Source organism: Osmerus eperlanus, chromosome 24 (genome assembly GCF_963692335.1).
Source record: "Osmerus eperlanus chromosome 24, fOsmEpe2.1, whole genome shotgun sequence".
In the NCBI taxonomy this organism is placed as follows: domain Eukaryota; kingdom Metazoa; phylum Chordata; class Actinopteri; order Osmeriformes; family Osmeridae; genus Osmerus; species Osmerus eperlanus.
This window is the reverse complement of record NC_085041.1, coordinates 1,677,369-1,703,894: the sequence shown is the minus strand read 5'-3', so window position 1 is coordinate 1,703,894 and position 26,526 is coordinate 1,677,369. Positions and strand designations below refer to the sequence as shown.

The 26,526-nt window shown below is 53.9% G+C and overlaps 1 protein-coding gene across 6 annotated transcripts; it reads left to right on the top strand.

Moving 5' to 3' along the window:
• The first annotated feature begins 162 nt into the window (after window positions 1-162).
• On the top strand, window positions 163-26,526 carry abl2 (c-abl oncogene 2, non-receptor tyrosine kinase). Of its 6 annotated transcripts, none has more exons than XM_062450196.1 (12): window positions 163-839; window positions 14,481-14,642; window positions 16,678-16,973; window positions 17,196-17,468; window positions 17,728-17,812; window positions 17,924-18,101; window positions 18,218-18,402; window positions 18,513-18,665; window positions 19,147-19,236; window positions 19,428-19,610; window positions 21,265-24,803; window positions 25,102-26,526. In XM_062450196.1, exons 1-11 carry the CDS (start codon window positions 626-628, stop codon window positions 23,091-23,093), a joined length of 3,648 nt encoding a protein of 1,215 aa, XP_062306180.1. In that variant the 5' UTR covers window positions 163-625; the 3' UTR covers window positions 23,094-24,803; window positions 25,102-26,526. The 6 variants fall into 6 exon arrangements, with proteins under 6 accessions (XP_062306180.1, XP_062306178.1, XP_062306184.1 ...); XM_062450194.1 differs by having other exon boundaries at window positions 14,478-14,642; XM_062450199.1 differs by lacking the exon at window positions 163-839 and adding an exon at window positions 12,847-13,212 and having other exon boundaries at window positions 14,478-14,642.

Genomic DNA, 26,526 nt, shown 5'->3' with positions numbered 1-26,526 from the left:
AAATGGGATATAGTGACTTGTCAACTTAAAAATAGTTTATAGTTAGTTTATTCAATCAGATTATTTTACTGTAATTAAAATCGATTGGGGGTGAAGTCCAGGTCCAAGTCATAGTGGTTAGTGTTTGGCTTGGGCTGTCCACCTAGTGGTTCGGCGGACTTGTAAGCATTTGGGACGCGGGGGACGGGAATGGATCATTGTGACCGGGGGATCGAAACCCCCCTTGCGAAACACATCTCGCTCTATTCTGCGGTAAAGATGGCGGTGGTAGAGGGGGCGCGCAGTGGCCGGAGCACGGCGAAACGACCCTGAAAGGGTCCCTATTCTACAGAATTTTGAGCGTGGGGTACCGAACATTGCCACCTGGCTACAGAACGAACAGTTGTTGAACCGTTAATTTCAGTGATACGTTGAGCTTTTTGCTTTATTGTTTGAGGCAGGGGTGGGTGGGTTCCACACTGATATCTGGCTAGCAAGCTATCGAGCTAGGAGTCCGTGGAAGAAGAGAGGGGGTTGAAAGAAGACTATTTGGAACAGGCCGCTCCACAGTTGGGGGATGTGAGCCAAAACGAGCGCTGGAGGTTTGCTTGCTTCGTCCCGAACATCTTTACACCTAATTGCGGGGATGGGACAACAGGTAGGCCGCGTTGCTGAGGGCACAGCCGCCGGGATACAACCGCCACAGCCCCACGCGACTCCGCAGCACCAGGGAAAGGGGAACCGTGGAAGCAACACCGGGAGGAGACCCAGGGATGTCTGCACTACTGGGACACCGCCTGGCAGGGCAGCTACCGTTAACGTTCCAGACCCTGGAATCAATATATTCACCCAACATTCAGGTAGATATCATTGCAACTCGATTGAATCAAATTACAAAAAGCAGTGATTTGTTGAACTGGTGGGTGTCGGATTTGACTGGACTTTACTGCTAAGCTAACGAGGCAAGCTAACGGGTCTAGGAGCTAACGTTCTGTGTACTGGCAACGCCGCGTTAGCGGAAATACAGTTAGCTTGCTAACAGCAATCAGTGCCAACCACAATCCTGTTGTCCTTTAGCAAACATGTCAGTGAGCTAACTAGCAGGAAAGAATAATTGTATAGTGGTAGACAATGTTAGGGGATATTAAAGAAACTGCTTTTGAATAGTTATGTCATTTGTATCATACTTTAGGAATCTTGATTTAATTGTAAGCGTTTCAGTTAGAGAGCGAGCGAAAATGTGTTTCCAGGTTTCAGGTAGGAGAGAGAAGTGAAGAGTAGTTTGGGGTTGCACACATCGAAAAAAAGACAGTCATTCAGCTAGCCAGTCTTCCAGGGCTGAGCAATCAGAGGTTCCGCCTAAACAATGAGCTTTGCCACCGGGGATTGAGTGGCAATTCCAGACCATTAACTCTCTATGGCAGCTACAAGAGGCTCACGTTACAGCCCGAGAGTGGCAATGGTCGGCTTACTTGCAACCTCGGAGAAGCTCCACAACTCGGCTGCACCGCTGGCAACACTTTGATAGGGGCATAGGGGCACCTGGGTGGAATAGAGTTGAGCCTGCATACTGTGTAGATGCGGTGAGATTCTCTCTCTCACTCGCAAGCCTTGTGTCTAGGGCTGTGGTCGTCCAAGTCTTGCCTCCTTGGAGAGCTTCAGCTGCGAATACAAGGCAAGGTGGACTCCCTTATATATGCCTACTCATTTTTGGGGTACAGCCCTAAGCTTGCTGTTGATAACTCTTTCCAATTCAGCCTGGTGAAGTAGACATGAAAACTGTGACCCATGCATTGACTTTGTGAGTCACTCTCTGGTGATGGGCTGGCTATCCTGTTGTGGTGTATCGTTTCAAAATGGCATGACTTGGATAGCTAAGGTACAGGAAATATACCACGGACTACCAATGCAGACTAGGTCCACTGTCTAACAGATGAAGACCTGTGACACCCAGACGTTGTTACAAGGCAGACAGATAGATGTGGAGCTGGGTGATTGGTATTCTCTGAAGACCACAGTACCCCCACCATGGTTGCAGTCTTTCAGATTCCTTTTGGATGTAGCTTGCCCTGGGGCCAGAGGGTCAGTGAGTCAGGCAGGCAGGCAGAGTGTGGGCCTGGGCTGGGATCAGATGTGACAGGAGGCCAGGGAGTAGGGGGCTGGGGCAGAGAGGCTGGGGCATCGAGGCTGGGGCAGAGGGGCTGGGGCATCGAGGCTGGGGCAGAGGGGCTGGGGCAGAGGGGCTGGGGCAGAGAGGCTGGGGCATCGAGGCTGGGGCAGAGGGGCTGGGGCAGAGAGGCTGGGGCATCGAGGCTGGGGCAGAGGGGCTGGGGCAGAGGGGCTGGGGCAGAGGGGCTGGGGCATCGAGGCTGGGGCAGAGAGGCTGGGGCAGAGAGGCTGGGGCATCGAGGCTGGGGCAGAGGGGCTGGGGCATCGAGGCTGGGGGTGGGGCTAGGACTAATGGAATAGGACAAAGGGTCTGTATCTTGAGCTAACTGGTTTATCCTAGCTCTGCTCAGAGAGAGATGTCACTTGGGTCCCCTTCTCGTCATCTGGGAACACAGACAGCTCCGTGAAGTGCACACTCACTGTCTGTTCAAGTCTTCTCTGTTTTCTCCAAAGTCTGGATTCTGGAGTGAGTGGTCTTTTTATAGGAGCTGGAAGTGCAGTCAGTGTCTTAGCCAGGGTCGAGGGAGGCTTGTAAAACGACTCTGCTAATGGAGGAGAAAGTGTGTGTGTGTGCCTGGGGGTTCATGCGTGTGCTGGTGTTGGTGTTAGTGTTTGTCCGTTCATGCATATGTTGGTGTACAGTATGGTATACATGCCTGAAGCTAATGAAGCACTGTGAGGATATAGACACCACATTTCCTGAACCTGGGTTAGGGTTAGAAGGCCCCCCCCTTCTCTGCCTGCTCTGCTGTCATCTTCAGCCTCCTTCCCCCGCCTCCTTCCCCGCAGCCTTGCCTCCTTCCTCCGCCTCCTTCCCCCGCCTCCTTCCCTGCAGCCTTGCCTCCTTCCCCCGCCTCCTTCCCCCGCCTCCTTCCCCCGCCTCCTTCCCCCGCCTCCTTCCCCCGCCTCCTTCCCTGCAGCCTTGCCTCCTTCCCCCGCCTCCTTCTCCCGCCTCCTTCCTCCGCCTCCTTCCCCCCCTGCCTCCTTCCCCCCGCCTCCTTCCCCCGCCTCCTTCCCCCCGCCTCCTTCCCCTACCTCCTTCCTCCGCCTCCTTCCCCCCCTGCCTCCTTCCCCCCGCCTCCTTCCACCGCCTCCTTCCTCCGCCTCCTTCCCCTACCTCCTTCCTCCGCCTCCTTCCCCTACCTCCTTCCTCCGCCTCCTTCCCCCGCCTCCTTCCCGTGCCTCCTTCCCCTACCTCCTTCCTCCGCCTCCTTCCCCCACCTCCTTCCCGTGCCTCCTTCCCCTACCTCCTTCCTCCGCCTCCTTCCCGTGCCTCCTTCCCGTGCCTCCTTCCCCTACCTCCTTCCTCCGCCTCCTTCCCCTACCTCCTTCCTCCGCCTCCTTCTCCCGCCTCCTTCCTCCGCCTCCTTCCCCTACCTCCTTCTCCCGCCTCCTTCCTCCGCCTCCTTCCCCCCGCCTCCTTCCCCTACCTCCTTCCTCCGCCTCCTTCCCCCCGCCTCCTTCCCCTACCTCCTTCCTCCGCCTCCTTCCCCCGCCTCCTTCCTCCGCCTCCTTCCCCTACCTCCTTCCTCCGCCTCCTTCCCCCGCCTCCTTCCTCCGCCTCCTTCCCCTACCTCCTTCCTCCGCCTCCTTCCCCCCCTGCCTCCTTCCCCCCGCCTCCTTCCCCCGCCTCCTTCCCCCCGCCTCCTTCCCCTACCTCCTTCCTCCGCCTCCTTCCCCCCCTGCCTCCTTCCCCCCGCCTCCTTCCACCGCCTCCTTCCTCCGCCTCCTTCCCCTACCTCCTTCCTCCGCCTCCTTCCCCTACCTCCTTCCTCCGCCTCCTTCCCCCGCCTCCTTCCCCCGCCTCCTTCCCGTGCCTCCTTCCCCTACCTCCTTCCTCCGCCTCCTTCCCCCACCTCCTTCCCGTGCCTCCTTCCCCTACCTCCTTCCTCCGCCTCCTTCCCGTGCCTCCTTCCCGTGCCTCCTTCCCCTACCTCCTTCCTCCGCCTCCTTCCCCTACCTCCTTCCTCCGCCTCCTTCTCCCGCCTCCTTCCTCCGCCTCCTTCCCCCCCTGCCTCCTTCCCCTACCTCCTTCCTCCGCCTCCTTCCCCTACCTCCTTCTCCCGCCTCCTTCCTCCGCCTCCTTCCCCCCGCCTCCTTCCTCCGCCTCCTTCCCCCCGCCTCCTTCCCCTACCTCCTTCCTCCGCCTCCTTCCCCCGCCTCCTTCCTCCGCCTCCTTCCCCTACCTCCTTCCTCCGCCTCCTTCCCCCGCCTCCTTCCTCCGCCTCCTTCCCCTGTCTCCTTCAGGCTAAGTGACTCATTCCTGCTCAGGTCACCATGCCATTCTGGTCCTCTCATCATCATCATCATCATTTATTCATCGACCCTGACTCTCTGTGCCTGTGTATGTCCTCAGGCATGGACGGGAGACAGACAGACAGACTGGCAGGCAGACAGACAGACAATTGGGACAGACAGGTAGACAGGCAGATAGGCAGGCCTTTTATTTGATGTCGCTGGGTAAACAGAATGAGGCACAGGGTCTGTGTGTGTCAGTGCCATGCATCGACAGGCTGGCTGACAGTGACTCCCTCTCTGTGGCCACGTCAGGGCTTCTGGATCCTAACCACCACCATCATCACTATCACCTCCACTGCAGTGTCCTTGTTGTCCATTGAGGTTAAACACAGGGCTCTTTATTTTGGTGATGAGGAACTGGTCTTTTTCACTTCCCCACTGGGGCTGTTTTCTGCGGAAGTCGATTATCTAATAATGTAGCTTTGTAAGGCAGTAACCCAAGAACCTTAAGTGTTATACTTTTTAAATTGCCCTCTGTGATTTCACTTGGAAAGTGCTCGCAAGCTGCCGGTTGAATTCCCTCCTATTGGCTAATGTGCCTCAGTGTACTTATCTGATTGTTAAGAGTGTTTTAATGGTTTCTAAAGCGATAGCTTTTTTTTCAAATCATTAAATAAACCTCAAAACCACATTTAGTCGTTTTTTTTGTCGAGAGCTGCATGCAAAGACAACAGGCCCCAGATGTGGTCATGGTCTTGATGAACGCACAGCCTGCAGTAGAGGAGAAAGTGGGGCACCGCAGAGAGAGAGCCAAGGCCCAAACAACCAAAACAAGGCGTGCAGGCGCTGGAAATTGAGTTTCAGAGTTGGTGTTTGTGTGTATTGGGGTGTGGGTGGGTGGACGGTGTAGACATTTGAAATGGAGTAATAAAGTTGCCCCCTGGACACTTCTGGTCAGTTACCTGTCTTAACCACTAGGAGGAGCTGTGGTCTGAGGTTCTCATACCTCCTCAAGGAGTCCCATCTCCACCCCATCTCACCTGAGCCCCGACAGTAAACAGGAAGTGACCCAGCTAGATGTTGTTGTAGCGTCGCTCTGTGTTTTGAACTCGTTTTGTATGATCACTGCAAATCCTCTCTTCACTTCCTGACTCCTTCTGCCTTCTCCCTTTCTCCTCGCTAGTCCAGCCTGGCCTCTGTAAACTGAGGACTGATCAGGACAGAGGAGTGATTAGGTCCCCTCATGTTGGTGCAGATGGCACCAGAACTTGCCCCTGGGGTGGGGTAGGGTGGAGGGGTGGGGTAGGGTGGGTGGTAGGGTGGGTGGAGGGGTGGGGGTGGGTGGAGGGGTGGGGGTGGGTGGAGGGGTGGGGTAGGGTGGAGCAGGGTGGGTGAGGGGTGGGGTAGGGTGGAGCAGGGTGGGGTAGGGTGGAGCAGGGTGGGTGAGGGGTGGGGTAGGGTGGAGCAGGGTGGAGCAGGGTGGGTGAGGGGTGGGGTAGGGTGGAGCAGGGTGGGGTAGGGTGGGTGGTGGGGTGGGCTAGGGTGGAGGGGTGGGGTAGGGTGGAGCAGGGTGGGGTAGGGTGGAGCAGGGTGGGTGAGGGGTGGGGTAGGGTGGAGCAGGGTGGGTGAGGGGTGGGGTAGGGTGGGGTAGGGTGGAGCAGGGTGGGGTAGGGTGGAGCAGGGTGGGTGAGGGGTGGAGCAGGGTGGAGGGGTGGGGTAGGGTGGGTGGAGGGGTGGGGTAGGGTGGAGCAGGGTGGGGTAGGGTGGAGCAGGGTGGGTGAGGGGTGGGGTAGGGTGGAGCAGGGTGGGTGAGGGGTGGGGTAGGGTGGGTGAGGGGTGGGGTAGGGTGGAGCAGGGTGGGGTAGGGTGGGTGAGGGTGGAGTAGGGTGGAGCAGGGTGGGTGAGGGGTGGGGTAGGGTGGAGCGGGGTGGGGTAGGGTGGAGCGGGGTGGGGTAGGGTGGAGCGGGGTGGGGTAGGGTGGAGCAGGGTGGGGTAGGGTGGAGCAGGGTGGGTGAGGGGTGGAGCAGGGTGGAGCAGGGTGGAGCAGGGTGGGGTAGGGTGGAGCAGGGTGGGTGAGGGGTGGGGTAGGGTGGAGCAGGGTGGGTGAGGGTGGAGCAGGGTGGGTGAGGGGTGGAGCAGGGTGGGTGAGGGGTGTGATAACAGCAGCAGATGGGGAGTCTAGGTTAGATGCCGTGCCCGTTTAATGTGGACTGGCTTCCAGGGTCTGGTGTACTATTCTGCCTGTCTCCATGCTGCCTCTATGCTGCCTCTATGCTGCTTACTGCTTCTTATCCGTCAGGCTGTGGACTTGGCTTGGAGTCCTCCACACACACACACACACACACACACACACACACACACACACACACACACACACACACACACACACACACACACACACACACACATTAAGGGGTCCAGTCTTTATCTAATATCACCCTCTCCTTCTGCACAAAACTCAGCTGCTTTCTCTCTGTCTGGCATCTCATCCCTTCTTCTCTTCTCATCATCCTCCTCCTCAATCATTCCTTTAATTGAGCTCCCCCCCTCCTCACTCTCCCATCTCTCTTTCTCTCTCCCCCCCCCCCTCCTCACTCTCCCATCTCTCTTTCTCTCTCCCCCCCCTCCTCACTCTCCCATCTCTCTCTTTCTCTCTCCCCCCCTCCTCACTCTCCCATCTCTCTTTCTCTCTCCCCCCCCCCCTCCTCACTCTCCCATCTCTCTTTCTCTCTCCCCCCCCTCCTCACTCTCCCATCTCTCTCTTTCTCTCTCCCCCCCCTCCTCACTCTCCCATCTCTCTCTTTCTCTCTCCCCCCTCCTCCTCACTCTCCCATCTCTCTCTTTCTCTCTCCCCCCTCCTCCTCACTCTCCCATCTCTCTCCTCTCTCTCCCCCCTCCTCCTCACTCTCCCATCTCTCTCCTCTCTCTCTGTCTACCTTCTTAGTTGAGTTGTAATTGAGCACAGGCTGTACTGAAGCTAATCCCCCTGTCTGGCCTCTCTCTCCTCCCTCCCTCCCTCCCCCTGTCTGGCCTCTCTCTCCTCCCTCCCTCCCTCCCCCTGTCTGGCCTCTCTCTCCTCCCTCCCTCCCTCCCCCTGTCTGGCCTCTCTCTCCTCCCTCCCTCCCTCCGCCTGCTCTCTCTCTCCTATCTCCCCCATCCGCCCTCCCTCCCTCCACCTGCTCTCTCTCTCCTATCTCCCCCATCCCCCCCCCCTCCCTCCCTCCGCCTGCTCTCTCTCTCCTATCTCCCCCATCCTCCCTCAGACCCATTTAATCGCACGCTGCGTCGGTCGGACTTAATCTGCCCGTCCTGGGCCAGACCAGACAGGCTAGGCGGACTGGCACACACCCTCTAGGTTCACACTGACTGGGAGGGAGGGAGGGACAGTTTGGTGGGCATGCAGGCAGAGAGAGAGAATAAGACAAAAATCAGTAAGAGAAACACAGTAGATCAATATTTGAAGATTGCGTCCATCCAGCGAGGCAGAGACCGTAATAGACCTTCTGGTGATGGGCTGGACAGTGTGATCTGCGCTGTGTCTCTCTATCTCATATCTGTCTGATTGAATCATCTCACCTAGAACACCCAGGACTCAGTGATGGACTGGAGCTCCACTTTGTCTCCCTCTCCTCTCGGCTGATTCAATCATCTGTCATCTCAGATCTCCGCACCACACATCCCCTCCCTCTCTCTCTCTTTCTATACCTCTCACCACCCCCACCCTCCCCTCCACACAACTCACTCTTGTTCTGTATCTCTGAAGTCCTAAACACCCCACTGCCTTATACACCGCAATGGTATGGAAACACGCATGCACTCTCACACACACACACACACTGTCACACACCCACACACAGACGTCACGGGTGCTGTAAACCCACCGATGTCGGCTTCTGATCACGTTGATCATGCTAAAGCCTGTTAATCCTCGCACTCCTCTCGAATTCTCTTTCTTTGACATCACTTCCTGTTGGTCGACCTCTCTTCTTCTCTTCTCTCAGGCTGTGTTAACGTGCCTGTCCTGTCCTGTCCTGGTGGAGGAGACATTCCCTTACAGTCACCATCACAACGCAAAACCCCTCCAGCCACACACAGACACACACAGACACACACAGACACACACAGACACACACACAGACAGACAGCTTACATAAGAGCCGTGTGTGTTGCATTGGCGTTGTGGTTGAACAGTAATCTTGACGGTACAAAAGTGGGCCCTGCTTCAAGGCATGGTGTGATTATGTCGTCAGGTTAATATTTACTGGAAAATGTTTGGAAACACTGGCCCTCGTTGAGAAATCGCTCCCTGTCTGGGCATCAGACCTGAGTTTAAAGGAAGGGTAGTCCGAGCGGGCTGTCGTTATGTACACGTTCACCCGTAATGGAAAATCAAATCTATACTCGTTTCCTCTCCCTGCTGCTGTATGAATTTGACGGTATTTGCTGACAGAGGGGGAAAATCCGGACGTCACGCCGGAAAAAAGTCTCAGAGTGAAAGAGGAAGACGAGCCCCCCCCCCCCCCCCCCCCCCCCTGCAAAATGTTCAACAACCAAGAACAGTAAAAGAAACACTTTCACTTCAGAAGTACGTAGTCTGCAACACGAGTTACCACACTCTGCTGTTTATGTTATGTAGTGTAGGGAATGATGATTATGGAATAGATGATAATAAGTTTGCCAATCCTGTAATGGACTGATCGAGACTACACCGTCACTAAACCACAGCCCGGCACACCTGAGCCACCTGGGACAGGGAGTACAAGCAGGGCGGGGAACAGGGCGAGCGTCTGGAAATAAAACAGTCAGTTTGCACGGTCCAGCAGACCTGTTCAACAGGCGGGCGGAGCACTGTGCTCTGTGCGGGGCGCTGTGCTCCGTGCGGGGCGCTGTGCTCCGTGCGGGGCGCTGTGCTCCGTGTGACGCCCTGGTCTTCCTCTCAGCACCTGAGGAACAGAAGACGAGAGACGTAGAATACAGGAGAAGGGTCTGGAGAGTCCTTTAAAGTGATGCATAGAGCACCACATCCTGTGGTGTTAGTGAGGGGGGGGGCACTTAGCTCTCATTAACCCCATTACAACGTGTGTGTGTGTGTGTGTGGTGCGTGCAGGCCTGGGCAGGGCAGTTAGCCAGAGGCCCCTGTCATTAACCAGGCTGTCATGCAGGCAGGCCTGGAGTCTGGCCATCCTCCTGTTAGACTGAGAGGAGCAGGGCTGGAGAGAGAGGGGGAGGATGGAGGGATGGAGAGAGAGAGGAAGAGAAAGGAGGGATGCAGAGAGGGAGGGATGGAGAGAGGGTAAGGGAGGGGTGGGGAGAGAGAGAGGGAGGGGGGGAGAGAGAGAAAGGAGGGATGCAGAGAGGGAGGGATGGAGAGAGGGTAAGGGAGGGGTGGGGAGAGAGAGAGGGAGGGGGGGGAGAGAGGGTAAGGGAGGGGTGGGGGGAGAGAGAGAAAGGAGGGATGGAGCGGGGGAGGGAAGGATGGTACACGTATCTTCCCAGAAACCCTGTTATGACTTACTCACTAAGATTAATGTCACTCGGATGAAGAAGTGGGCTGAGAGGGAGGAGGAGTGGTCTGTGTCTGTGTGTGTGTGTGTGTGTGGTATTATAAGCTCACCCAAAGTGCTGAGTCTCATAATGATAACCAACGCTCATGCTAAGTGCTGTCCAATAATTGATAGTGATTTATGATGATCTTTGTGTCATCGGGAGTTCTATCTCAGTATTTCGCGCTATGCTATTGTGATGATGTAGACCTACATTGGGAGCAGGCACGTGCAGGGCAGGTCACAATTAGTCACTAACAGAGCGAGACTGACACCCCCCCCCCCCCCTCGCACACACACACACACACACCCTGCGTGTAAGGCCAGGGTGCTAGCATGGTTGACAATGAGGGCATTGTTGTCTATCCTGTCCTCATTAATATCTACAGCCGCTGGTCTATCATTGAACCCTGCCTCTTCACGGTTCTACAAACGACTCTTACAGAATGCCCCCTTACAGTCGAGCGTGTGTGTTTCACTTTTACTGCGTGAATAAGTTATTTTGTTGCCCTGTGCTGTGTAGTGTCTCCCTGTCAAATATTCCTGTGAATTATTGTTTTCGCTGTCTTGTGTTTAGTGCTACACAGCCTTCAGTGTGCGTGTCTGTATTGCGGTGTGCGTGTCTGTATTGCGGTGTGCGTGTCTATATTGCGGTGTCCTTGTTTTGCGTCTCATCCGCGCCATTGTCTCATACCATTGTCAGTGTTTCCTTCCCAGCTCTCCATCGGCGAGGCGCGCTCGGTTATTTATGGAGTCCTGTTCGTGTGTGTTGTTCTCCAACTGTAAATAAATATCGCTCGGCCTGTAATAGAGAATGGTGCTACACGTGAGGTCACGTCTCAGTAGCCATGTAATTAGCCCTTCTAGGCGGGTTATTGGTTTACACTGCATGCTACACGCCGCTTCTGTAGGCAGAGGGAAGCGGCGTGTGAGGGAGTCAGGTGGCTGAGCGGTTAGGGAGTCGGGCTAGTAATCTGAAGGTTACCGGTTTGATTCCCCGCTGTGCCGAATGACGTTGTGTCCTTGGGCAAGGCACTTCACCCTACTTGCCTCGGGGGGAATGTCCCTGTACTTGCTGTAAGTCGCTCTGGATAAGAGCGTCTGGTAAATGACTAAATGTAAACGTAGAGGTTATACTCGCAGGCGGCTGGTGTGAGGTTGTGTGTCTGGATAGAAGGGTGACTAGCGACACTGCGTCCGACGTTTTGGTTTGAGGTTGATCACGTCATCTAACTTAACGATAGTTTGACGTACGATTACGTGAAACTCACAGGCTAGCTGACTAGCCGGAGCTGCAATACTTAGGCTAATGTTTGTCACGAAAGCTCTTTGATAGAGTGCGTCAATAGCGGTCTATCTGAGGTCAACTTTGCGGCCACTCTGGTTCGAGGTTGGATGTAAAACTCAAGCTAGCTATCTGGCTAGCTAGCTAATCGTTTTACGCCGAAACAGCATAGCAGCTGCGGCCAGCAGACATCCTGTCTCTCCAGGAGTCTGGGTCGACGGTGAAATATACAGACGGAAGGGCGTGCTGGCACAGAGGTCAGACTAGAAGCCGATCTAGCGCCTCCAGACTCGTGTGTCACGTTTTGACTGTCCCGCCGTGGATGTGTGGATATCCCCGTAGGAGGGATTCTCACGTAGATTGTTCATCTTTGAACCGTGTAAACGGGTAGTGCGATTTGTGTGTGTGTGACCAATCCACAAAAATGTGAGGGAGGATGAGGATAAGCATGTAGTCTTATCAGACTAGTTGTTGCAGAGATCAGGATTCCCGTGTTGCTTGTTTACTGGAAGGGGGATTTGAAGGGGTGTCTGTGAAGGGGGGGGGGGGGGGGTGTTACAGAGGTGCTGCTGGTTCAGCTGTTCAACAACAGCTGCAGAAGAGGCAGAGAGGTCTGGGGAGGAGGTGTGTGTGTGTGTGTGTGGGGGGGGGGGGCATCACTGCCCAGCTGTCTGGTTCTAGAGGCCCTCTTCTACACACACATACACAAAGGGGTATTCTCATCACGCACGTGTGTGCACCTACACACACAAACAGGCGTGTTTGCAGGCACACGACGTACCCAACGCTCAACAACTGCTGCAGTCAGACCCTTCTGATCAGCGCTGAGCTGGGCCGAGCAGGGCTCGCTCTCTCTCTCTCTCTCTCTCAATCATCTGTCATCTCAGATGTAAACTCCACATATCCCCTCTCTCTCCCTCTCCCTTCTCTCTCTCTCTCTCTCTCTCTCTCTCTGTATCTTTCTCTCTCTCTCGACTCTGGTAGGGGTCACTGCCGTTGTGTTCTGCCAGTTGTCCTTCTGGAGCAGTTGCCCTGACTCACACACACACACTGTCTTCAGGGGCTGTGTGTGTGTGTGTGTGTTGGACTGGGCAGCTTGTGGCTGGGAGGTTCTCCTTGTAGGACTCCACTACCATCTGGTGTTGACCACAGTACCGGCCCACGCCTCACACACTCCTCTGGAGACCCCCCCCTCCATGCACAGACACACACACACACACACACCACCCCTACCCTCATTTTCCAGCTTGGGTTTCCTCTTTCACAGACACGCCTGGCACACACACACACAGTCACACACACACACACACACACACACACACACACACACAGTGCCATGCAGCGTTTCTCCCAGAGTGTGTTTGACCAGGGAGAGAACCACAGGCACGACCGTCCCACCCGCTCAGTCAGACAGACCTTGGAGATCCTGCTGCGGCCACAGCCACATCACAGCTAGCGGCTAGCCTGGAGACGCTAGCCCGGAGCCCTAAAGGCCTTGGCCCTCTAACAAGCTTCAGCCTGATGGAGGTGTATCACCCACTGCCCGGCTCTCCCCCAGCCCTGTAATCCAGACAGGGGGGCGGGGGAGTGAAGACTCACCGTGGGGGGCCTCTGGCTCTCTTCCTGCCTCGCGTGCAGAGCCAGTCCACCGCGGAGCTCGGTCAGGGTTAGTGAGGAGTGGACCGAACACGAAGCTAGCTGCTTGTTCCTGCTGGGAAGTCCAGGGCAGAGAGACCCACCAGGCAGAGTTAGCAGGAAGCGCTAGCAGGCGGCGCTAGCAGTCAGTGGCTGTCAGCAGTAGGGGCAGAGCTGCTGTAGATAGCAGCGGAGAGGAGACGACTGAGAGAGAGGCGGACCTTTGGGTCATCGAGAGGTTACCGGAGCGGAGGGAACTTGACCCCCCTGACCCTGCAGGCGGAGCCGTCATGTACTGGGAGATGTGGCTGAGCCAGGTGACCGCCACTGCGGCGCTGCAGTGCATGCTGGTCAAGAACAAAGGTGGGAGACACTGGTACCTTCTGCTAGAAGTGTGTGTGTGTGTGTGTGTGTGTGTGTTTGTGTGTGTGAGTTGAAGCCCTCAGAGATTAAGTGGATCCATCTTGATGCACGCTTGCATGTGGGTCTGGGATAATTAATGGATGATATTGAAAGATGAAAGAAGGCGTAGAGACAGACAGACAGACTAGCGACAGACATCACTTGATTATCCTTCAACAACTGAATGTCTCAACGGTGTTATGATATTATCTGCTCATAGCTTCTGTGGACCACTTTGAGAGTAGATATTTCTGTACTGTAGTGCATTTTTTTATGGTTTTTGCACTCTATCTTCTCTCTCTCTCTCTCTCTCTCTCTCTCTCTCTCTCTCTCTCTCTCTCTCTCTCTCTCTCTCTCTCTCTCTCTCTCTCTCTCTCTCTCTCTCTCAGCGTGCTCCTTCTGTTATCTTCTTCTCTGTCCTTCCCTTCGTCTACTCCTCCCTCTCCCCTCAGCAGCTGCCCAGACACGCAGCACAGTTTGTTGGCAGCTGTTAGTAGAAGTCCTGTGAGGTGTGTGTGAGGACGTGTGTGAGGGCGTGTGTTTGCGTACGCTCTGCTTAGAGCCTAGTCCGCCCCGCCCCACACCTCAGGTCGTCTTATAAAAGGCAGGAACACAGACACACGTCCAGTTTCATCCTGAGAGTTTAGTACTCACTTCTCAGGTGTGTGTGTGTGTGTGTCAGAGTATGTCATTAAGAACCATAGGCCCCAGCAGCAGTTTTGAGGAAGAGTGGGTTCGGCTGACAGGAAGTCAGTATGCGGGCCTAAGGGATGTGGACAGACCCAAACTCCCAGGTAGACCTCTCTCTCTCTCTCTACCTCTCTCTACCTCTCTCTCTCTCTACCTACCTCTCTCTCTCTCTCTCTACCTACCTACCTCTCTCTCTCTCTACCTCTCCTCGTCTCTCACCTGGACACATGCACACCTGGGGACCTGCAAACTGACTGTTATTCTGTCCACCAGACCAGCGGTGAAATGGAGTGAGAATGCATATTGTTGGAATTGTTTGCTTGTTTGGACTGTTTTGTCAGGAGTGCTGCAGGTTGTGTTTGTAGCTGGTGGGACCAGGTGAACAAGATCATCTCTATCTCATGTAGAGTTGATTCTCACAGGACTCGTGATTGGTTGACTTGATCCTGTTAATCGATCATTTGGCGAATCATTTACTGTGCATGTGTCTAACTTCCCCTCCCTCCCTCCCCCCTGCGTCTCCACCCTCCCCCCAGAAGCGCTCCACCGGCCCTTCGGCCTGGACTCTGCGGCGCTGACGGAGGCTGTGCGCTGGAGCTCCAAGGAGAACCTCCTGGGCGCGGCCGAGAGTGACCCCAACCTCTTCCTTGCACTTTACGACTTTGTCGCCAGCGGCGACAACACGCTGAGCATCACAAAAGGTATGTGTGGTCCGAGAGGATCTCTCTGGTGTTCAGTTTCACCTCCTCCTCTTCCCTCCCTTTGTTTGGCCTCCACCGCTCCCTCTCCAGGGAGGGTGACTGCTCACCTGGGAGGGTGACTGCTCACCTGAGGCTGGGGCAGGTGTGTCCACTTCACATTCCTGGAGCGTGAGCTGGGCTGCTCACAGAGACAGCCTGACAGTCACAGGGGTGTGGTGGGTGCAGGTAACCCTTCTATGAGAGAGGGACTGAAAGGGGAGGGGGTGACAGGAAGAGAGAGTGTGTGAGAGAGTGTGCGAGAGAGAGAGAGAGAGAGAGAGTGTGCGAGAGAGAGAGTGAGACGTTTTCTTTCCGTCCTAAAAGAAACATCAAACATGGAGAGATTATTATAGACATTAGAGGTTATCCGCAGCTGCTCAGGATATAGGACCGATGCTTAGACTGTGACACAGTGCCAGAATAGAGACCAGACACACACACACCAGCTTTCATACACAGCATCTGACATGCACACACTCAAGTCAGGCCCTCACACACACATGCATATTGTCACACACACCCTGGTGTGGCTCTGAGGCTGTGTGTGAATCCTCTGTGATAATAACAGGTGGATGAGGCTCACAGGGTGGGATCACAGGGAAGGCCTTAGCAGACCCACCCAGCCTAATCACTGTCTCACATAACCAGCCCTGGCCTGGCCACATGTCACAGCATGACAGACACAGAGAGACAGAGAGAGAGAGAGACAGAGAGAGAGACAGACAGAGAGAGAGACAGAGAGAGAGACAGAGAGAGAGACAGAGAGACAGACAGACAGACAGAGACAGACAGACAGACAGACAGACAGACAGACAGACAGACAGACAGACAGAGAGAGAGACAGACAGACAGAGAGACAGACAGACAGAGACAGACAGACAGAGAGACAGACAGACAGAGAGACAGACAGACAGAGAGACAGACAGACAGAGAGACAGACAGACAGAGAGACAGACAGACAGAGAGACAGACAGACAGAGAGACAGACAGACAGGAGGGTGTTGATGGGGAGGGCAGTCGGGGTTTGTTCAGGGCTGTGTAGTGTTTGCAGGGTGACTTGCAGGACCTTAGTCATGCATGTGTTTATGGATCATACCAGCCAGAAGAGAGATAGTGTGTGTGTGTGCGCAGCGGGTCTAGTGTGCTGCGGGCCTGTGCTGGACAGGATGCATGGTTAAAGAGTAGAGGGAGGAGGAGGAGGAGGGAGGAGGAGGAGGAGGGAGAGAGAGGAGAGGTTGATGGTGCTATACAAATATGGTGCTATACAAATACATTTGATTTGATTTGCTTGTGAGGCTCAACAGAGAACAACTAAGGAGGCAGAAATGTGGTCAGAGGCAGGAGGCAGAGATGTGGTCAGAGGCAGGAGGTAGAGATGTAGCCAGAGGCAGGAGGCACTCCTTGCTCCACTCGCCTCTTCTGGCGTCATGGAGACATAAACACACCAAGTCTCTACAGGCCCCAGCAGCCCTACCCTGCTGCCTCAGCCTTCATAAGACATACCAGGCAGGCTGGGTGGGTGACTGACTAGCTACACACCCACACACCAGAGCAGTAGAAGAATGTTGGGCAGGAAAGTATATATCGCCGGTGGTGGTTCTTTAGACGGGGTTCCTGTAATTCTGGCTCGTTCCGTGCGCCCACCACCACTACGAAGGAGAGAAGCTATAGGTGTCGGACACGAGGTGCTGAGTTGGTTTGGTCCTGACCTGCATCCTCTGTTAGCAGATGTTTCCCCAGAGAGACAAGCTGCAGAGGTGAAGTGATGTGAAGAGGTCTCCTTTCTTTTCTGACGGTCTCTCTACCCCCTTCAGCTACCTCTCCCTCATCCTCCTAACCCCCTCACCCTCACCCCCACCCCACCCACCAAGGAGAGAGGTTGAGTGCGCTGGTATTCTACAGGGAATAACCCAAACAGAGAGTGTCTGGTTGTAGATGCTGGGAGGTAGAGTTCAGCTCCAGGCCCTAACCCAGCCTCCTGGTCCCTCCCTCCCAGGAGAGAAGCTCCGCGTCCTGGGCTACAACCAGAACGGAGAGTGGAGCGAGGTGCGGTCCAAGAACGGCCAGGGCTGGGTGCCTAGCAACTACATCACGCCGGTGAACAGCCTGGAGAAGCACAGCTGGTACCACGGGCCGGTGTCCCGCAGCGCGGCCGAGTACCTGCTGTCCAGCCTCATCAACGGAAGCTTCCTGGTGCGGGAGAGCGAGAGCAGCCCTGGACAGCTGTCCATCTCGCTGCGCTACGAGGGCCGGGTCTACCACTACCGCATCAACACCGCCTCCGACGGCAAGGTAGCGGGGGCGGGGTGGATGGGAGAGGGGTGGGTGTGAGGGTGAGGGTGAGGGGGTGGTGGCTGTTAGGGTTAGCTAACAGGGTTAGGGTGTTGTATCTAGAAACAGGATTCAAGTGCGGCCCTTTCTTTAGTCTCCCACGTCGATGATGCTTCTCATGTCACCGTCTGTCTTACTGTTCCATCTCACCGTTCCTACCTGTCTGACCTGCCCCCCTCTCAGGTGTACGTCACGGCGGAGAGCCGCTTCGCCACGCTGGCAGAGCTGGTGCACCACCACTCCACGGTGGCCGATGGGCTGGTGACCACGCTGCACTACCCGGCGCCCAAGTGCAACAAGCCCACGGTGTACGGCGTGTCGCCCATCCACGACAAGTGGGAGATGGAGCGCACCGACATCACCATGAAGCACAAGCTGGGCGGCGGGCAGTACGGGGAGGTGTACGTGGGCGTGTGGAAGAAGTACAACCTGACAGTGGCTGTGAAGACCCTGAAGGTGAGCTGGGCTTCTGTTCCTGGGGGCCTCTGGGAGATGTAGTTTCAAGGCCTAAGATTTTCTTTAAAAAACAAACAAACAAACAAAAAACATCTCCTCGCATGACATGCGTTGCCGACTGTTCGGCGTGAACGAGCTCAGTGTTTTGGTGGGTGTAGCTCGCCACCTGCTGGTGGACTGTGGTAGTGCGTGGGCTGGAGCTTAACCTGTGTGTTTGTGTTTGTGTGTGTGTGTGTGTGTGTGTGTGTGTGCCTAACAGGAAGACACGATGGAGGTGGAGGAGTTCCTAAAGGAGGCTGCAGTCATGAAAGAAGTCAAACACCCAAACCTGGTTCAGCTCCTGGGTCAGTAGCGATCGATTATCCATTATTTCATGGACTTCTCTTCATCGATTTATATTAATTTTATCTATCGAGTCATCCATTAATGATCCTCCCCCCTCCCTCCCCGTCCAGGTGTGTGTACCCTGGAGCCCCCCTTCTACATCGTCACGGAGTACATGCCCCACGGCAACCTGCTGGACTACCTGCGTGAGTGTGACCGCGAGGAGGTGAACGCCGTAGTGCTGCTCTACATGGCCACGCAGATCTCCTCCGCCATGGAGTACCTGGAGAAGAAGAACTTCATCCACAGGTCAGCAGGACAGCCCCTCCTCCTCCTCACCCCACCTCCTCTCTGCCCTGCCTGAGCGCGGGTTCGATTCCCCTCCACACACAGATCCCGCTCACCTCTGACCCCCTCCCCCTCAGGGACCTGGCTGCCAGGAACTGCCTGGTGGGGGAGAACCATGTGGTGAAGGTGGCCGACTTCGGCCTGAGCCGGCTGATGACGGGCGACACCTACACCGCCCACGCCGGCGCCAAGTTCCCCATCAAGTGGACCGCCCCCGAGAGCCTAGCCTACAACACCTTCTCCATCAAGTCTGATGTCTGGGGTAAGGCCGCGCGCACACACACACACACACTGCCTCTGAGCACTGTTTCAACTTAATAAAACACGATACTCCCCAGCCAGTCTTTAACCCCCCTCCTCCTCCCTCCGTAGCGTTTGGCGTGTTGCTATGGGAGATCGCCACCTACGGCATGTCTCCCTACCCGGGCATCGACCTGTCCCAGGTGTACGACCTGCTGGAGAAGGGCTACCGCATGGAGCAACCGGAGGGGTGTCCCCCCAAGGTGTACGAGCTGATGAGGGCCTGTGAGTACCACAGTCCACACACACCTGTGTGTGTGTGTGTGTGTGTGTGGGGGGGGGGGGGGTGTTAGCACTAGCCTCCACTCACTCAGGATCATATCTTAATTCCTCGCCCTGAAGCAGTCCTAGTATAGTTACCCCTCATCAACAAGAGCTGTCCATGGAAGTGACCGAAGCAGCATGTTGAGGAGAGAATGTTGAGAAGAGAATGTTGAGAAGAGAATGTTGAGGAGAGAATGTTGAGGAGGGAATGTTGAGGAGGGAATGTTGAGGAGAGAATGTTGAGGAGGGAATGTTGAGGAGAGAATGTTGAGGAGGGAATGTTGAGGAGGGAATGTTGAGGAGGGAATGTTGAGGAGGGAATGTTGAGGAGGGAATGTTGAGGAGGGAATGTTGAGGAGAGAATGTTGAGGAGAGAATGTTGAGGAGAGAATGTTGAGGAGGGAATGTGACGGTGACCTGTCTGTTGTTTCCATGTCGCCAGGCTGGCAGTGGAGTCCTCTAGATAGACCCTCGTTTGCCGAGACCCACCAGGCCTTCGAGACCATGTTCCACGACTCCAGCATCTCTGAAGGTAGGTACCGTTCCCCCGGCCCTCACGCCTCACGCACACTCACGGAACCTACCGTGGAACACCCATGGAACCTTCTAGCCGTCTGCAGCAGCCTCTTTAACACACACTTTTGTTTTATGATCAAAACATGGCACCATATGAAGGTTCGGAACGCCTGAATCACCTAATTTCTCATCTCCTCCACCCTGCAGAGGTAGCCGAGGAGCTGTGCAAGACTGCCTCCTCTGGCCACGCGGGGCCACTGCACCCCCTGGGCCCAGACATGCCCCTGCTGCCCTCCAAGTGCCGCACCCTGAAGAAACACACAGAGAACAAGGAGAACATCGAGGGTGGGCTGGACGGCCGGCTGGACCCTGGAGCTCACACACACTCAGGTACAGGTCCCACCCAGGCCCGTACCAACCCACGCAACCACCCAGCCCTCGGTGACACTCGACGGGTCGCTTCTAAACCCGGTCCCGCTGCAAACCTGGTCCAATCAGGTGGCGGGCGTGGTCAGCCCGCCAGCACCCTGGCGCGTCGTCGAGCCCGCAAGCTCAGGAGGCGGGGGGCGGTGTACCTGGCAGACTGAGGTCCAGACGATGGGACTTGGGCTCACAGGATGACACGGCCACACGGGCCTGGAGATCAGTATGACGTGGGAGTGTACCATGGTCAATACTGTCAACCACTAACCCCCATGTGACCCCTGACCCTATCCCCATGTAACTCTAACCCCTGACCCTATCCCCATGTAACTCTAACCCCTGACCCTATCCCCATGTAACTCTAACCCCTGACCCTATCCCCATGTAACTCTGACCCTATCCCCATGTAACTCTAACCCCTGACCCTATCCCATGTAACCCCTGACCCTATCCCCATATAACCCTACCCTCCCCCTCTCTAACCCTGAACCTAACCTCCCCACCATAACCATATAATAAATAGTGTTACAGTACACAAGCCCATCCTCTATAGCACAGAGGGCTCTGAAACCTTGTAGACACACCTCGACCCTGCAATCAGATACCACAGCAGTTACCACACACACACACGTTGCAACATAGTCCTAAGCACCCTGCATCGCCTGCATGATGTAATCATTTCACCATTCATGATGTGAAGACTGATGCTTCACACTTACACACACACACACACACACACACACACACACACACACACACACACTGGCCTGTTGGTGCTTGTCTCTTTGTGTCTGTCATCTTGTGTTGTGATTAATATGAGTTTGAAGGATGATATCATGTTTGTGTGTTTGCCCGTGGTCTTGTTCTAACACATACAGTATTTCCGTACGTTTCACTAACAATGACTGCTTTTGTACTTACACATTCATTAAATTGTTCTCACCCTACCATTGAATACGGTATTTGTATAGTTGTTATTCCTATATTATATTTATTGTTTATGTATTTATTTTGTTGTTGGTTTAAGTCATATCGTGAAAAAATAAAATGTTCGGAATGTTCTTCGTGGGGAAAATGAAAAGCATAAATGTTCCTGTCAGTTCATGTTCACCAATGATAACAGCCTGTTGTTATGGAAACACAACACGTCCCGAAAACACACAACACTCAAACACCCAACATATCAGTGGCTGTCAAAGACCGCCTACAGACTCACTACAGTAGCGTTGTACTTAATTCTCCTAACTATTTCCCGTCCTGCACCACCCACACTCCCCCTCTTCCTCTGTCATGGCCAGATCCTGCCTCACATCCCTCACGGGGCAGAAAGGCCTCATTGTTCTGTCTCAAAACATTAAAAGTGAGGTCAGTCATGAGGATTGGTTGGTCTCTGTTGCTAGCAGAGACATGTATGACATGTTCAGGAGAGTTAAGAGATCTGCAATCACTATATAGTTATACAACTTCATTTTACGTATCATATTTCTTCCAAACAAAACACGTTTCGTTTTCTAACAACTCAGAACATGTCCTGGCCTTCATCATCAGATAGAAATACCTTTTGAACTGATGTGGTTTTATACGTCTCTTGTTTAATGAACGTGTCCTCCACTCTCTGCAGGTCTGGCTGCGGCGTTGCTAGGAGACGGGCGGTCGGGCGGCTCCCCGGCATTACCGCGGAAACAGCGCGACAAATCTCCCAGCAGCCTCTTGGAGGACAGCCAGGACGGCACCACGTTCACGCGCAACCGCAAGGCGGCCTTCTTCAGCTCCTTCATGAAGAAGAAGTCCTCGTCTTCCTCCTCCTCGCCCTCCTCGCAGCTCCAGCAGAACCTCCCCACCCCCCCCAAGAGGAGCAGCTCCTTCAGGGAGATGGAGACTCAGCCTCACAAGAAGTACGAGCCCCAGGCGGCCTTCTGTGCCCCCATTCCCCCCCTGCCCGCCCAGGCCGACGGCCCGGGGTTCTCCCCCTCCCACGGAGACGCCAACCACAGCCAGTCCCGCTGCTGCGGCGCCACCTTCGGGCAGAAGCCCTCCTCCAGTGGGGGTCTGGGGTCAGGCTCCCAGGTGGGCAGCAGCAGCAGCTGGGGCAGCCTGGCTGGGTTCTTCACCCCGCGCCTCATCAAGAGGACCCTGGGACTGCGGACGGGGAAGTCCTCGGGCCCGGAGGACGGAGGAGGAGGAGGGGGAGGGGGGGTTGGAGGGTCGAAGCCGTTTCCCCGGTCCAACTCCACCTCCTCCATGTCGGCGGGACTGCCGGATCTGGAGCGAATGGCCCTGACCCTCCCCAGGAACCGCAGCAAGCCCCCCCTGGAGAGGACGGCCTCCACCACCTCCCAGCCCGAGAACGGGGCCTGCCCGCCCCGCACGCCCTCCGCCTCCGACACCATGCTGCTCCGCAGGCTGGACGACCAGGGGGCCGCCCAGATCAGGGAGAGGCCCAAGGCCAAGCTGATGCCCCGGGGGCCGGGCAGCGGGGCCGGGGTGAGGGCTCCAGGGGTGGGGGGCGAGGCGGGGGCGGCGGACTTGGACGGCACCTCCCGGCTCAGGGACGGGGGTGAGGAACGCCAGGGGTGGTCGTCGCCCTCCAAGGCCCCAGGGGGGGTTGGGAGGGAGGGGGTGTTGTCGGGACAGGCCCCGCCCCACAACCACAAGGTCCCTGTGCTGATCTCCCCCACGCTGAAGCACAGCCCCGCGGACGTGCACCTGGTGGGCGTGGACTCTCAGGGCAACCGCTTCAAACTGTTATCCTCCGAGCATCAAGCAGACCGCGACCGCCCGCGTCTGGTCAAACCCAAGTGTGCCCCGCCGCCCCCCCCCACCCTGCGCCCCCTGCAGCACACCTACAGCGGGGACGGAGAGGAGCAGGGCGGGGGCGTGGTGGAGGTCAACGGGGACGGGATCAAGGGTCAGAGGTCGGGCCGGGCGGCGGGGCCCGGGACAGGACGACCGTCCGTGCCGCCACCACAAGTGCCGCCCGCACATTCCTACACTTCCTCTGCCAACAGCAACGCCACCCCTACCAAACTAGCCAACGGAGCCACCAACACTGCCCTCTCCTCATCAGCGCCCCCCGGTGGCTCCAAGGGGGGCCTGCGTCGGACCAGGCAGGAGAGGGAACGCGTGCCCCCGGAGAGGGTGAGTCGGGAGGCCCTGCTGGAGTGCGCTGAGTGCCTGAGCATGGCTCTCCACAGCAGCCCTGAGCCCTCCTCCAGCAGCCTGGTCCTGGACGCCGGGCACCAGCTGCTGGACCACTGCTCCGGCTACGTAGACTGTATCCCCCAGATGAGGAACAAGTTCGCCTTCCGGGAGGCTGTGGGGAAGCTGGAACTGAGCCTGCAGGAACTGAGGGCCACTTCCTCTTCCTGTGGGGGAGGGCTCCCCGGGGGCCCCACCCTGGACAGCCTGCACACCTGCATCAAGGAGATCAGCGACGTGGTGCAGAGGTAGCCTCGCAGAGCTCCCTTGACCTTTGACCCTTTCGGCTCCGGGCCCCCCCCCGTCAGACGTTTTCCCTTTGTTGTGGTTCTAGTTCCGTGTGGGACGAGAAAGAGGGGGGAATCTCAGGAGTACCTCAGAGAAATCACTACACATTTGTTCAACTCTCTATTGTTTACAGTGGACTGTTTGATGAAAAACTCCAGTTGAATTACGCTGTTGCTCTGACCTTATGTATATATGGTAAATAATTGAGGATGCCCACATAGAAATGCTTCAGTTTGCGCCCCCAAAATTACTTTCGTCCCCGATTTCAAACGTGTCCACCCGTTAACGACTAAGGCCTTTTTCTATTATTTGAATGTGGCGTGTATTGTTTAATATGGTTGAATATCTGTCCCAAATACAATATCGCACGAGTGGAACACGTTTTGATATTTATGTCCAGTTGCCCTGGCACACGGCTTGATCTTTTCCCTTCTAGTCGAAGGGTATAGAGGGGGAGGAAAGTGCACAGGGAAGTACGGCAGTGAGGGGATTTAGGACAGTACCTGAAGTGTCCTTCAGGTGTAGGTTTCTCTGGATAAACCCTGTGCCTAGATTCTTCAACGTGAGAACTCATCTGTGCAAACACACACACACACACACATTACATAGACAGACTGATCTCTCCACCATAGCTGCAGTATGTCTCCTGCACACGAGCAATTTGTACATTTGTTTGGGTTTTAAAAATGCTTTTCAGAATGTCTATGAACTTGAATTTTAAATTATTGTCGTTTTTTTTGTTTGTTTTTTAATTAAAAGCACAGACCCTATTTTGAAAGAAAAGAGGAAAAAAAATGTAAATATTTGCTTATTTCATATACAGGAAAAAAAAAGACTTTACGATCACATTGTAAAGTTGATGTGGGTTCTGAACAGGAGTAGAAGTGGAACGAGAGGTGCTACCAGACTGGGGCCACACCAACCCCATCTCTCACGTTTTTAATGAATGTGTGGTTTTTCTCCACAGTGGAACTGTCGGAACGGCCGTCTCTGTTCATCCGTGACCTCAGCCTGTCTTCCTCAGGGAAGGTGGGGTGCGACCTTAAATTCCAGAGATAGCTACGCGCACCCGGACAGTTTTTGGCATGACAACTCCACAGTTCCATTGGTTTCGGTTTCAATCCTAACGTCAGTTACTCGTATTTGCATCGAAGTGCTGTTTTCTGAGCCTCTGTGGTACATGTTACAGGACCTGTTTTTAAGAACTTTAATCAAATTAGCTCATATTTAAATAACGTATCTAGCTAGCACAAAGTCATTGTTGCGACTGTTAACAGCAAGTATAGGTTGATTGGACAAATTAAATGAACGAGATCAATTAAGTCAGAAACGTCCATATGGGTCGCTCAAGTTGCACACTGAGTAAGGTCTGGCAGTGTTCTAGCACAACTTTTAAGTCATAGCCCACATTCCGTTTCCACACCGTGCAGGTCGACTTCAACGTCATAGAACCTGTAGAATGCTGACCTGTAGAACGAGCACGCTGAACGGGATAGTACGTATGGGATACCCAGAGGGGAATGCAGTGATGGGATCTAGCAGTTACATTTATGGTGACAACCAGGGCGGTGCAACTGTGTTCCTGGAGAGATACCTCTCTGTGTGGTTTCGCTCCCACCCTAATCTAGCACACCTGATTCAAAAACAGCAATCAGCTTCTTAACCTTTTAAGGAGTGAGTTCTAAATATTACCGACGCTTCTACCACAGTGAGTTATCTTTCCAAAACGGAAGCTAGCTAGTTTTAGTTAGCTTCCGTTACCTAGCAACCTAGCATAATACTCGTAGCAATGCTACTACCTGCTAGTGACACTTCTTAGCCTCCTAATTGTAAATTTTGAAGCCATACTATAGCGTTTGTCATATAGTTTTTGTCTATCGAAAAATAGTCGGTTGGAATGTTCAGAATCACACGTGGGGCCCGCTTTCGAACATATGTGTGACGCTACTCCTTAACGGGTTAATCAAAAAAGTTTAATTAGGTTGGTTATAACTGGGACTCTAGTAGAAACCTACAGGAAGGGTAGCTCTTTGGGAACAGTGTTACAGATCTCTGGTTCAGTTTTGTGGTCCATTCCTTATTTCACAGATTATCTTCAGTGTGTTCCTTACATCGCATCAAAAGTCTCCAACTATCTTTTGTTATCACTGTGAGCTTTGACTAAATGGAATGAAAGATGTTGTTTCTTTTCGCTACTGAATGCAGCAATCTTTATTTCTGAATAATTAATGGTGCCTTTTATCAAATGTAAAAAAGATTTATCTACAGTGCACTACAAAGTCAAGAATATGATCAACTGCAATTTATTTTTACTGTAGATATCTTAAGTGCTTTTGTTTTTAGATTTCTCATTTTTTGATTACATAGTGATCTAAAGTATACATCTATGACAACAAATATTACTGGGATTAAATGCCTAAAATGGTTTCACTCAAACTTGAAGAAAAGTGCAATTTGTCTCCTGTTTTGGATCATGTGTTCGTGTTGGAAAGATCTGACATCCTCACAGCCACAAAATTTAAGTGTTTCTCATCCGGCAAACGGAGATGGATCTAAACGCTTCTCTGTCTCACGCTATAAAGATCTGAACCATTAAACTATGCCTTCATTACTTCCTGTCTGCCTGTATGCTTCTTTGCTGACTGAGCCAATTTGGCCTTCCATTTGATCTGTCCCCTTGTTCTGTATCTGCTTTCTTCACACCCCCAGATTGATCTTAATCTAAGATTATAGAACATTTGTATTGGAGATTCCCCTTTCTGGAGGTGTTTCTTGGCCAATAGCAATGTTAGACTGTGCCCAGAATGATGCTTCTTAGTCCTGTATTCAAGTTGACATCCCATCTCTATCTATCACTTCACTGACCCTTACTAAAGGAAAAACAATGCCCTTATCAACCCCATGCAATGGGAGCTGATTAGCTTGTCAACAAGACAAGGCTAATAATGTTCTAATTGGGAATTTGGACACTTAGTCTTCTCACCATGTCAGATTTTTGTTGTTTTTTTTTACAAATCTTTGAGGATTCATATTTTTTGTTTGCTTTATTTATTTTATGCTTTTGTATTTATTTTGTTTATATCTGTATTGGTTTATGGATCTGCAGATGCACTCTCCTGTGTTTGAGATCTGAACCGTGCCGGGGAACTCATCAAGTACGCTTCATTATTATACCAAAGGCCTCTTCCACATCAGTCGTACTAGTGCAATGAGAAAGGAACACACTTCATTATGAGTATGTGAATTTAACAGGGATGAAAATGGCAGAGGTTAACCTATTAACTTTTTTATTGTACAAAATATATATTTTGTGTGTTTTTAATTTAAAGCTCACATATGATATATTACTGTGAAGTTCTTATCAGTGTTAAACTTGATGTAAATAATAAAATTAAAA